The following is a 12871-nucleotide window of genomic DNA, read 5'->3' as shown; positions in this document are numbered from 1 at the left end:
TGGACGGTGATCCCACTGCCGTGCTAGGCGTGGAAGTACCTCCGAGCCAACCCGCAGTTCCAACGCAGCACCAGAATAGGGCTTCCCTGCTAGGCTATTTCAGAGCTAGAGTGACAAGCAGCAATTACAGCCCTATTTATTCCCCCTATTCACAGCCGCTAATCTGCTGGCCTCACATCGTTAACCTCTTACACGCTGTTATACGCTCCACATATCCCCTAGGTCACCCCTTTCATTATCTCGTTTGTTCAGCGGCCGTGGATTGTTTCGAAGCGAAGGTTTGGGTGTTGAGCGCCATCTACGGGCGGCAGTTGAGTACTTCTTCCGTGTACAATACACCAGGCGGTATTGTATAGATCTGGGCAGAACTCAGTATTGTGGCTCAGAGGCGAAAATCAGCTGTCAATTTTGGGGGGGACAATTATATGACATTTTCTCAAGAGCAATTCCTGAGGGGGACACCAAAATTACAGCTGTAACACATATCATACATTGTAATATGTTAAATGTATATAATGAATATTATTGAAATGTCCATATATGTTTACAGTAATTTTTGACTTTATTGATTTATTGACAAATCCAAGATTAGAAATAATCTAGTTTATAAACAATGTGCCGATATTCAAGGGAGAAAATCCTATATCCCGAATCCACTCAATCCTCTAAAGGTGACAGTGATTACAGTAGCTCACCCACACGGACGAGTCAAACCTGAGGGCCTTGAACGGTGATGAGCTGAGGGGGGGGAGAGGCCCGGGGCTGGCTGTCTTCAGTATTAAAGGGCATGTAATCCTGCCCTATGCAGGTGGGGTTTCATTCAGTCCAAGTCAAGAGGAGCAGAAGTGATCTAAGCACCCACATGAAGAGGCTTAACCTTGGACGGCAGTCTGCTTCACCTCCGCTGAGAGGAGCAGGATTACACCCAGAGACTGAGGGCCATCGGGACGGAACTGAGGAGAGCAGATCAGAGGAGAGGAGAGCAGAACCACAGACAGGAGATCAGAGTAGAGTACAGGAGAGTAGAGTAGAACCACAGACAGGAGATCAGAGTAGAGTACAGGAGAACCAAAGAGAGGAGATCAGAGTAGAGTACAGGAGAACCAAAGAGAGGAGATCAGAGTAGAGTACAGGAGAACCACAGACAGGAGATCAGAGTAGAGTACAGGAGAACCACAGACAGGAGATCAGAGTAGAGTACAGGAGAACCACAGACAGGAGATCAGAGTAGAGTACAGGAGAACCACAGAGAGGAGATCAGAGTAGAGTACAGGAGAACCAAAGAGAGGAGATCAGAGTAGAGTACAGGAGAACCACAGACAGGAGATCAGAGTAGAGTACAGGAGAACCAAAGAGAGGAGATCAGAGTAGAGTACAGGAGAACCAAAGAGAGGAGATCAGAGTAGAGTACAGGAGAACCACAGACAGGAGATCAGAGTAGAGTACAGGAGAACCACAGACAGGAGATCAGAGTAGAGTACAGGAGAACCACAGACAGGAGATCAGAGTAGAGTACAGGAGAACCACAGACAGGAGATCAGAGTAGAGTACAGGAGAACCACAGACAGGAGATCAGAGTAGAGTACAGGAGAACCAAAGAGAGGAGATCAGAGTAGAGTACAGGAGAACCACAGACAGGAGATCAGAGTAGAGTACAGGAGAACCACAGACAGGAGATCAGAGTAGAGTACAGGAGAACCACAGACAGGAGATCAGAGTACAGTACAGGAGAACCACAGACAGGAGATCAGAGTAGAGTACAGGAGAACCACAGACAGGAGATCAGAGTAGAGTACAGGAGAACCACAGACAGGATATCAGAGTACAGTACAGGAGAACCACAGACAGAAGATCAGAGTAGAGTACAGGAGAACCACAGACAGGAGATCAGAGTAGAGTACAGGAGAACCACAGACAGGAGATCAGAGTAGAGTACAGGAGAACCACAGACAGGAGATCAGAGTAGAGTACAGGAGAACCACAGACAGGAGATCAGAGTAGAGTACACAGGAGGAGGAGGGTTTGGGATTGGCAGGCTGAAGGAAATAAATGTCCTCTGTCAGACGTGACAGGAAATCACTTTCATCTTCAGTTCTGTACGTTGTGTCACTGACATCCTAGCTCCCCATCCTTGCTACAAACAAACACACACACACACACACACACACACACACACACACACACACACACACACACACACACACACACACACACACACACACAATCAAATGAAATACACTAAGAAACTGATATCTAAATCTGCTTTATTCTTTCAGTCACATACACACGTCATAACCAATGGTTGTCATCAACATCCTTCTCATCCATCTTGTGATCATCCTTATTAACAGAACTGACTATTGGTTATTTTTGCTCAAAGCTTAAGCTGTGATAAAAAAAAAAAAACATTTGGTCCTTGAATATACAGTCTAGGCAACATGGTATCAGGGGTTAAGACAGGAACTCTTTGTCACTACCTACACAAAACATCAAACAACACTAAACAGAATACCAGGATGAGAGAGACAGTGTGGACGAGTGGTATAGAGAGAGAGAGAGAGAGAGAGAGAGAGAGAGAGAGAGAGTGGACGAGTGGTATAGAGAAAGAGAGAGAGATGTAGTAAAAGAACATGATGATGGCAGAAAGAGATACTGTATTGATGTCAAAAAGCAGAAAGAGAAGAGAGAGCGAGCAGTACTAAGTGTTGCTGAAACGGTAACCAGCAGAACCTCTGTGTAGCGATGAAAGAGGATGAAACACGTGGAGATGAAAGGCATCAGAGCAGAGGAGGGAGACAGAAGCTAGGTGGAACAAATAAACACATGTCCACAGTGTTGCACAAAAAAACACAATTTGGTTATAGTAGTCACCAGGGTGAACATTTTTACTTAAGAGTTTGTACTTGTCCAAAGCTAAACACTACACACCTGGAACAACAAAACTACGAGTGGATTGCACTTAAATACTCTGATCAATGTGATTATCAACTTTACAGGAATTATTGTCTTCATGGTAAAAATTCTGATGATGTAATATCACACTTTGGTGAAGAGCAGGAGGCAAGAGGAAGGTGGAGCTAGCATACAGGTACTCTCCATCCTATTGGCTGTCAAATGATATGACATCACACCCTCTGACCCAATCAGCAGCAGGGCACATGCTATATCACTGTTACCCATGTGATCCCCTGTATTTCGATGTGAAACTTGGGTCAGGCAACCTCTCCACTTCAGCTCCCTTGCTTGCTCCAACAATCACTGACACAGATATATATGTATACATTTGGACTTCAAAACTACCTGCAATGCTCGCTATTCCAGAGAGCTACATATACAAAGAGAGAGCCATGGAGCTTTAGGACTTCAAGTTGAAGCTAAAGGTTTTAAGTCAATCACATTCTAGTCTGAGTGTTTAACAGAAGTAACTTTCATGGAAATGTTTAGTACCAAAGGTGAACACGTGGTTATCTATGCATATCCATTGGCTATCCTGATATGAGCTTTCCTAATCAACATGTCCATTGTCCAATCGGTTGGTCTCCTTCAGAGACATCTTTATCTCCTCACATGTTGGCGGGGAGTTTATGTCTCAGTGCTTCCGAGTCTTTCTTAGTAAGGGGCAGCTTTGGGCCCTTCTCCCCCTTGGGAGAGGTGGAGTGGGCAGGGTTTCCTACAGGGCAGAGGGTCTGGGGGATGGGGGCGCCTGCAACCGACTGAGTGGGTGGACAGGGAGAGGGGATCTGGGCAGGTTTGGAGGTCTGGGTTGGGGCTTTTGTAGGGGCTGGGGCAGGTTTGGAGGTCTGTGTTGGGGCTGGGGCAGGTTTGGAGGTCTGGGTTGGGGCAGGTTTGGAGGTCTGGGCTGGGGCAGGTTTGGAGGTCTGGGTTGGGGCTTGTGTTGGGTCTGGGGTAGATTTGGAGGTCTGGGTTGGGGCTTGTGTAGGGGCTGGGGCAGGTTTGGAGGTCTGGGTTGAGGCTTGTGTTGGGTCTGGGGTAGGTTTGGAGGTCTGTGTTGGGGCTGGGGCAGGTTTGGAGGTCTGGGTAGGGGTAGATGTAGGGGCTGGGGCAGGTTTGGAGGTCTGGGTAGGGGTAGATGTAGGGGCTGGGGCAGGTTTGGAGGTCTGGGTTGGGGTAGATGTAGGGGCTGGGGCAGGTTTGGAGGTCTGGGTTGGGGTAGATGTAGGGGCTGGGGCAGGTTTGGAGGTCTGGGTAGGGGCTTGTGTAGGGGCTGGGGCAGGTTTGGAGGTCTGGGCTGGGGTAGATGTAGGGGCTGGGGCAGGTTTGGAGGTCTGGGCTGGGGCAGGTTTGGAGGTCTGGGTTGGGGTAGATGTAGGGGCTGGGGCAGGTTTGGAGGTCTGGGTTGGGGTAGATGTAGGGGCTGGGGCAGGTTTGGAGGTCTGGGTTGGGGTAGATGTAGGGGCTGGGGCAGGTTTGGAGGTCTGGGTTGGGGTAGATGTAGGGGCTGGGGCAGGTTTGGAGGTCTGGGCTGGGGTAGATGATGCAGTGCGTGTTGTCGTGGATGAAGTGGATGCATGGGTCAGTTTTGGAGCAGGTGTGTGTTGCCCTGTGGGAGGGGAGACAGACACCGGGATAAAGGTGCCCGGGGGCAGATAGGAGGGGGTGGGGGCTGGGGGCAGATAGGAGGGGGTGGGGGCTGGGGGCAGACAGGAGGGGGTGGGGGCTGGGGGCAGACAGGAGGGGGTGGGGGCTGGGGGCAGACAGGAGGGGGTGGGGGCTGGGGGCAGACAGGAGGGGGTGGGGGCTGGGGGTCCAGGTGGGGGGGGGTTCTTGGTGTGGGTAGTGCTGGACACCGGTAGTATTATCTGGGCCTGTGCAGAGCTTAGGCCTGGGCTCTGAGTAGGAGCAGGGGAAGTAAGGGTTGGGGTTTGGATAGGAGTGGATGGTTGGGAGGGGGTGGAGGTGGGGGTCTGGTATGGGGTTTGTGAGGAGGCAGGGGTAGGGGTGCAGGTCAGAGCAGAACCAGGGGTGTGAGGTGGGGTGGAGGTAGGGGTGCTGGTCTGGGAGGGGACTTGGGAGGGAGTGCGGGTAGGAACGCGGGTCAGAGTTGGGGTGTGAGGTGGGGTGGAGGTAGGGGTGCGGCTCTGGATGGGGGTTTGAGCAGGAGTTGGGGTGCGGGTCTGTGTAGGCGTTGGGGTGCGGGGTGGGGTTGAGGTGGGGGTACGGGTCTGGGAGGGGGTGGGTGTTTGGGATGGGAGGGGGGCGTGGGTAGGACTGAGCCCGGACAGAGGAGAGGGGGAGGGGGGAGTGTTGGAGGCCTTGGGTCTGGGAGTATGGGGGAGGGGGGGGGAGGAGGTGAAGGTGGAGGAGGGAGAGGAGGAGGAGAGAGACGACTTGGGCCCATGAGTCTGAGGATAGGAGAAAGGGGTAGAGACAGAGAGTGGAGGAGTGGACGAGGGGGAAGGGGAGGAGGAGCTGGAGGGAGGAGTGGGGCTGGGTTTAGGGCGCGGTGTTGAAGTCAGCGACACAGAGGCTGTTCCCGCGGTAGGGGTGGAGCAGGGCGGAGGAGAGGAGGAGCGAGACGGGGGTGTAGGCGAGGGTTTGGGGCGAGGGGGGGTGACTGGCAGCGCGGGGGCGGGAGAGGAGGGGGCCGGCGTTGAGGAGGGGGTGACAGAGGAGTGGAGGGTGGCACTGGGGAAGGAGGAAGAGGCCAGGAAGGCAGGTGAGCAGGTGTGGAGAGGCACGACTGTGTAGAGCGGGGCAGGGTGTGTGTGCGCGGCCACGGGCGCAGGTATGGGGTGTGTGTGTGAAACTAGGTGTGTGGCGGTGTGTGTGGAGAGGGGACAAGGGACGGCTGTGACCAAGGCCTGTAAGGCTTGTACGTGTGTGTTCAGAGGAGGCATCTGCTGGAACGAGGCATGGACTGGAGAGGCACTGGAACTCAACACCCCGGCACTGCCCCCCCTCGCTAACTGACCCCCTGCCAGGATCTGGGCAGACAGCAGGTTACCTCCAGAGGCTTTGCGATAGAGAGGGGGGTGAGGTTGCACTCCTGCCCAGGAGCGGTGAGGCAGGGTGGGCTGCGAGGCCGACAGCAGCCGGGCCTCCTGAGTGAGTCGACCCAGCACAGGCAGACCCTGAGAGCTGCCCACTCCGTACCGCAGCAGAGCCTCCTTGGCCCCCTGCTGGCCGCCACAGGAACTGTGGCCGTCTGAGCCACCACTAGGGGCAGCGGTGGGGTTGACGGGGGGCACCTTGTGGAGGGGTGGAGTCACGGCCCCCCCTCCCGCTGGGGCTCCGTAGGATCCACCAATAGTTGAGGGGAGGTCTGTGTGGAGGCGGAGACTGTAATGTTGGGTCCTTCCTAATTGGACAACGGGCGGAACAGATGAGGCAGTGGGCAGGGTTTTGGCGACAGGGGGAGATGAGAGGCTTCCCTGGGGTCCCAACGGCGAGGGGGACGGGGAAACGGAGAACCCCCCTCTGGGAGACAGCCCCCCCATCCCCCCCACACCCATCATGCCGATCAGAGAGCTGACAGAGGGGTTCAGGGGCTGCAGGACGGGGGGCCGCGGGGGGGAAAGGGGGAAGGAGGAGGAGGGGGAGATGGAGGAGAAAGGGGAGGGCAGGAATATGGGCCCCCCCATGGCTTGCTGCTGCAGATGGAGCTGCTGCTGCTGCTGGTGCATGAGGGCGATGGCCACGTTGGTTGTCGCGGCGGCCGTCTGCAGCGGGGCGTGGACGAGCGGGGCCCAGATGACGGGACGGGGCCTGGGGGACACGGTGCCACTTCCTCCTGAGGTTCCGCCTCTTCCTGCGGCGGCAGCGGCAGCGATGGCCTCCTGCATAGCCGGCATGCTATCGTGTTTCACGATCTGCTGCACCAGCACGCTGTCGCACGAGCCCAGGCCCCCCACGCCCAGCCCCCCTCCCGCACCCCCCCCACCCCCCCGCCCCCCTCCTCGACCCATCCTGCTGCCCCCATGGGAGGACCGCAGCAGGATGGAGTTTTTCTTCCCTGCAGGAAACATAAGCAAATAGATCATTAAAAAATCTAATCAAATCGTTGCTGACAAGATGTCCAAATCAGTGCTGAAGATGTTTGCATGTTGAGACGGTGTTGAGACTGTGTGTGCCTGAGGGACATCAGACATGATGTGTGTGCCTGAGAGAGATCAGACATGATGTGTGTGCCTGAGAGAGATCAGACATGCTGTGTGTGTGAGAGAGAGATCAGACATGTCGTGTGTGTGTGAGAGAGATCAGACATGTCGTGTGTGTGTGAGAGAGATCAGAGGCAGATGGCAGCGTGAGCTTGGCTCTTAGTTTGGTCTTTTTCTTTCCATTTCAGAACTGCTGTTCTCTCTCCCTCAAAAAGGTTTCAAGGACTCAGGTCAGACAACAAAGCCTCATAGAAACAGGATTCTGAATGGAAAAGGAGTTCTCACCAAGGTCATTACACAAAGAAATGGAAAATAGCAAGTCACTGCAAGCACGGGATTAAATGACAGATGGATCAGCCTATCAGCGGACACGTGTTATACCGATGCGGTCCAATCGGTCCACAGCCACGGTCTCGAAGGCCCGCCTCATCATGGGGTGTTCCTCCAGCACCTCGTTGAAGCTGTCCACGCTGAGGGAGTACAGTCGGCAGTAGGTGTCGGCTCTCACGCTGGCCGTCCTCCGCCCACGCGTCAGAAGACAGATCTCTGAGAGGGGGAGGAGGGGGAGAGGGAGAGGGAGGAGGGGAGGGGGAGGGGTGTTTAAAGAGAACAGAAATAAAGAATTGATCTTGCCGAGAAGTTTAAGAGACAGCATTCCAATCGGTTCGTAATCCAACACACAGGCCTTGTTCCCAATATGTTAGAACCTCTCTCTCTCACACACACACACACACACACACACACACACACACTCTCCCCCCTCATCCCCCTCTCCCCTCGCCTCACCCCCAAAGTAGGAGCCGTCGCTGAGCTTGGTCTCCTTGTTGCCGCGGGTGAGGACGCCGACTCGTCCGTGCTGGATAAAGTACATCTTTCGTCCGACGGTGCCCTCGCGGATGATGAAGTCAGACGGCTGGAACACCTCGAAGCGCAGCTTGGTCAGCACTGCTGTCACAAAGTTGGGGTCAGCGTTGGCAAACAGGGGCATGTTAGCTACCAGGCTCCGACAGTTGAAGCTGACAATCTCCTAGACCCGAGGAAAGAGGAAGGAGGGAAGGAGGGAAGGAGGGAAGGAGAGGGAGACAGAGGGATGTGAGATGGAGGAGGAAGTCCTTTAAATGAAGTGTGTGTGTTGGTGTGTGTGTGCGTGTCTGTGTGTGTGTGTGTGTCTGTGTGTGTGTGTCGGTGTGTTTGTGTGTCTTTGTGTGTGTGCGTGTGTCGGTGTGTCTGTGTGTCTGTGTGTCTGTATGTGTGTGTCTGTGTGTCTGTGTGTGTGTCTGTGTGTGTGTGTCGGTGTGTTTGTGTGTCGGTGTGTCTGTGTGTGTGTGTCTGTGTGTCTGTGTCGGTGTGTTTGTGTGTCTGTGTGGGTGTGTCTGTGTGTGTGTGTGTGTGTGTCTGTGTGTGTGTGTCGGTGTGTTTGTGTGTCTGTGTGGGTGTGTCTGTGTGTGTGTGTGTGTGTGTGTGTGTGTGTGTGTGTGTTACCTCCTTCAGTGGTTCACTGAGCTCTCCCAGAATGTTCTCCTCGTCGAACATCTTTCCCTGGTAGCGATGCTCGTAGTACTCATGAATCTTCTGCCGTACGTCCGCAGGCAGCTTATGAAACGACATGTACTGCTCAACCTGCTTATACTGGAACACACACACACATACCACTGCTTAATATTTAAACTCAAACACTTGTTCCACAATACATCACACCACCGCTGTAAATGACCTTGAACTCACCTTGCAGGGCCAGCAGTGGAACCTTCTGTACAAAGGTTTAAAGATAGAACCCTTTTCAGGTTATACAGAACCTTTGTGTGTTTCTGAAGACACGTTTAACTGTCTTGATATTTCTCCTCAAGGTTTTAGGTGACCTCAAAAAGGTTCTGTTCCTTTTACAGAGGGTTCCTCCACAGTCAATAGAGGGGTGGTGTGGTGGAGGGTGATGTTACCTTCTCCTGGTACTGCCGCCGCGAGGAGTCCAGGGACTGGATGAGGGCGGTGGCGTGGCCGATGAACATGGCGTAGCAGGTGGCGCCCACGATCATGCTGAGCATGGTCAGCCAGACGTCCGTCAGGCCCTCAGGAGCCTGGGCCCCGTAGCCGATACACAGCATGTGACTCATGGCCTTGAACAGGGCATAGGAGTACTGCACTCCCCACGTGTCGTTCTATACAGATGGGCAGGTGAGGGGGAGGGGAGGGAGGGAGGGAGGGAAGGAGGGGGAGGGAGGGAGAGGGAGAGAGGGAGGGGGGCAGAGAGGGGGAGAGGGGGGGAGGGAGGGGGAGAGGAGGGAGGGAGGGAGGGAGGGAGAGGGAGAGGGGGAGGGGGAGGGGGGAGAGAGGGAGAGGGAGAGGGGGAGGGGGGAGAGAGGGGGAGAGGGTGAGAGGGGGAGGGAGGGGGAGGGAGGGGAGGAAGGGAGGGAAGGAGGGGGAGGGAGGGAGGGAATGAGGGGAGGGAGGGAGGGAGAGGGAGAGAGGGAGGGGGGCAGAGAGGGGGAGAGGGGGGAGGAGGGGGAGAGGGAGGGAGGGAGGGAGGGAGAGGGAGAGGGGGAGGGGGAGGGGGGAGAGAGGGAGAGGGAGAGGGGGAGGGGGGGAGAGAGGGGGAGAGGGTGAGAGGGGGAGGGAGGGGGAGGAATGAGGGGGAGGAAGGGAGGGAAGGAGGGGAGGGAGGGAGGGAATGAGGGGGAGGGAGGGAGGGAGGGGGAGAGGGGGAGGGGGGGAGAGAGGGGGAGGAGGGGAGGGGGGGGGGGAGAGAGGGGGAGGGAGGGGGAGAGAGAGGGAGGGAGGGAGGGAGGGGGAGAGAGAGGGGGTCTAATTAAGCTGTCTGAGAAATATCTACCCCACATGAGTGCATCAAGGCCATAACTCTGCTTAAACTGTGCAACTGAAACTGTCATCTGTTTCTCTCCATCCTGTCTAGGGAATACATAGAGAACTCATGCAATGAGAACTGAGGAAAATCTACGTTCAATATAGAGGGTTAAAAGACAGTTATTCAACGAATGATGCTGTTAATCCACGGGTCTATACATTAGTGTATAAGTATTAACTATAAAGTATAGTTATCTGATGAGCTAACAAATTGGAAGTTTGTTTGAATCTTCAAAATCTAAGATCTTATCTGTGTTTGTGTTGTGTGTTTGTCGGTCTGTGTGTGTTTGTATGTCCAATTATATCCCAGCTCTAATCTAAACTACCCAGAGGGTCTAGGGGCTTTCTCTGGGGGAAACTCCACACATCAGCTGGCCTAGCAACGGTCCCCCTGGCAACCACCGAGACGGGTCTGTCGATCCATGAGTAAGCTATGTACACAACATGTGAGTGTGTCTTCTCCAGGTTTTTAATTGTATGTGTGTGTGTGATCTTTACTGTGGTGTGTTTACCAGCAATTAACATAGACATATGGCAAAAGTCAGGGAAATATTCAGAGCACATTAGCAGACACACACACACACATACACCCCCCACACACACACACACACATGCACACACACACACACACACATGCACACACACAAATGTAAATGCTAACTCTTGGCTACTCACATGCTCATTATCTAGCACCACCAACGTACGCAAGCTTTGAAACTAATAATATTATGTATATGCTCATACAAAGTATGTGCCTACATAGCTAACCTAATCAGGGTAAACACACCGAGCAAACACCACATCTTCATCAGCACACATCAGAAGGGAAGGGTATCGGAAACACGTGTCTTAAAACCACACACACACACACAAACACAGACACACACACAGACCCTCATGAAACACACACACCATCAGACAATCAGGAGATAGAGAGAGAGAGACAGATAGATAGAGAGACAGAGAGACAGAGAGAGAGAGAGAGAGAGAGAGAGAGAGAGAGGACAGAGAGAGAGAGAGAGAGAGAGAGAGAGAGAGAGAGAGAGAGAGAGAGAGAGAGACAGAGAGAGAGAGAGAGAGAGAGAGAGAGAGACAAAGAGACAGAGAGAGAGCGACAGAGACAGACAGACAGACAGACAGAGAGATAGAGAGAGGGAGAGAGATAGAGAGAGAGACACTGACCACCATGTCGTTCTTGGACACCCAGCAGTCAGGTGGGAAGTCCTGCAGCATGGGCACCAGGAACTGCAAGCAGCCGTCCCAGTGACACAGCAGCAGCATCATGCCTATCAGGTTGACGATCCTCACCATGGCGCTGGCCAGGTCGTAGGTCATGTGGAAGATCTGTAAGCAGGGGGAGGACAGGAAGGAAAAAAGGTAAAAGGTTGGAAACAAAATATTGGAAAAAAACTCCCTCTCCTCATCCCTCCCTCCCTCATCCCCGCCCTCATCCCCGCCCCTCCCTCCCCTCCCCTCCCTCACCTCCTCCCACTGGTGGATGTAGCGTATGAGCCTGGAGAGGCGCAGCAGGCGTAACAGGCTGAGGATCTTGGTGAAGCGGACGATCCTGAGTGCCCGGGCCGTCCGGTACACCTCTGAGTCCAGTCGAGCCTCCAGGTCCACCATCAGGAAGATGTAGTCCACCGGGATGGACGACACAAAGTCCACCAGGAACCAACTCTTCAGGTAGCGCTGGCGGATAGCCCTGTTAGTGTAGCATGAACGTCATTCACTGTTTACTTGGAATAAGAATGAAAATCAACACGAGCCTGGCTGCTGGTTCACCTGGGGTCCAGGAGGATCTCAGTGCTGTCCTCTTTGATGATGCCAGTCCTGAAGTTGAGGACCAGGTCGACCAGGAAGAGGGTGTCGGACACCACGTTGAAGATGATCCAGGGAGGGGTGTTCTCGTCTTTGAAGAATGTTATGCCCACAGGCAGGATGATCAGGTTCCCCATCATCAGCAGCAACATCAGCAGGTCCCAGTAGAACCTGGGGTGGGAGAGGGAGGGAGGGAGAGAGGGGGAGAGAGAAAGGGAGGGAGGGAGGGGAGAGAGGGAGGGAGGGAGGGAGAGAGAGAGGGGAGAGAGAGAGAGAGAGGGAGGGAGGGAGGGAGGGAGGGAGGGAGGGAGGGAGGGAGGGAGGGAGGGAGGGAGGGAGGGAGGGAGGGAGGGAGGGAGGGAGGGAGGGAGGGGAGAGAGGGGATGGAGGGAGGGAGGGAGGGGAGAGAGAGAGAGGGAGGGAGGGAGGGAGGGAGGGAGGGAGGGAGGGAGGGAGGGAGGGAGGGAGGGAGGGAGGGAGGGGAGAGAGAGGGAGGGAGGCCCCTTTCTCAGTGGGAGTCTCTAGTTATTCAAGCTCGCAGGTCGATGCTATTGAGTTTTAGATCACTGGCCCGATCCCATGGCGGGTTGTTAGAGAGGCAAAGATGATGCGTTAAGATAACTGACACACCCACTCTTCACTCTTACCATTCATAGTATGTGATGTTGTTTAAATAACATTTTATTTATACAAAGAACATTTAAACTCAGTTTCTTTAATAAGGTTTAATGTAGATAAACCCACACAGGGGAGCCACCGCAGTGAGAGATGAAGGCTGCATTCTGCCCCAGGACGGAGTGTTCTAGGGAGAGCAAATCCATAAATCACATCATATCACACTGCCTATGAACTGCTCGTGTCTCTCACTGAGTCTGTCTGTCTCTGTCCTCAGACCACACACACACACACACACACACACTGGAGACCCCTCTATCAGTCCCCACTACACACTCAGCTCCGTCTTGTCTGCCAGTTATTCTTTCAGAGAGATAAATGAAGGGTAGACTAACCTCCATTGATAGCACATGTTTTTACGTTTGATAACAGACTATCTCTCTCTCATTCAGGCACTT

The 12871-nt window shown here is 53.9% G+C and overlaps 1 protein-coding gene across 1 annotated transcript in view; it reads right to left on the bottom strand.

Moving 5' to 3' along the window:
- Positions 1-3563: 3563 nt before the first annotated feature.
- Positions 3564-12871, bottom strand: part of LOC136943857 (potassium/sodium hyperpolarization-activated cyclic nucleotide-gated channel 2) — a 17641-nt gene continuing 8333 nt past the window's right edge. Inside the window, exons 5-10 of the mRNA XM_067237341.1 lie at positions 9056-9274; positions 8601-8747; positions 7905-8145; positions 7500-7664; positions 5102-6973; positions 3564-4525 (exon numbers count right to left, since the gene is read on the bottom strand). Of these exons, the coding sequence (XP_067093442.1) occupies positions 3564-4525; positions 5102-6973; positions 7500-7664; positions 7905-8145; positions 8601-8747; positions 9056-9274 (3606 nt within the window). The remainder of the gene's footprint in view (positions 4526-5101; positions 6974-7499; positions 7665-7904; positions 8146-8600; positions 8748-9055; positions 9275-12871) is intronic.

The sequence above is a fragment of the Osmerus mordax genome, chromosome 6, assembly GCF_038355195.1.
Source record: "Osmerus mordax isolate fOsmMor3 chromosome 6, fOsmMor3.pri, whole genome shotgun sequence".
In the NCBI taxonomy this organism is placed as follows: domain Eukaryota; kingdom Metazoa; phylum Chordata; class Actinopteri; order Osmeriformes; family Osmeridae; genus Osmerus; species Osmerus mordax.
This window is presented reverse-complemented; position numbering and strand designations above follow the sequence as displayed.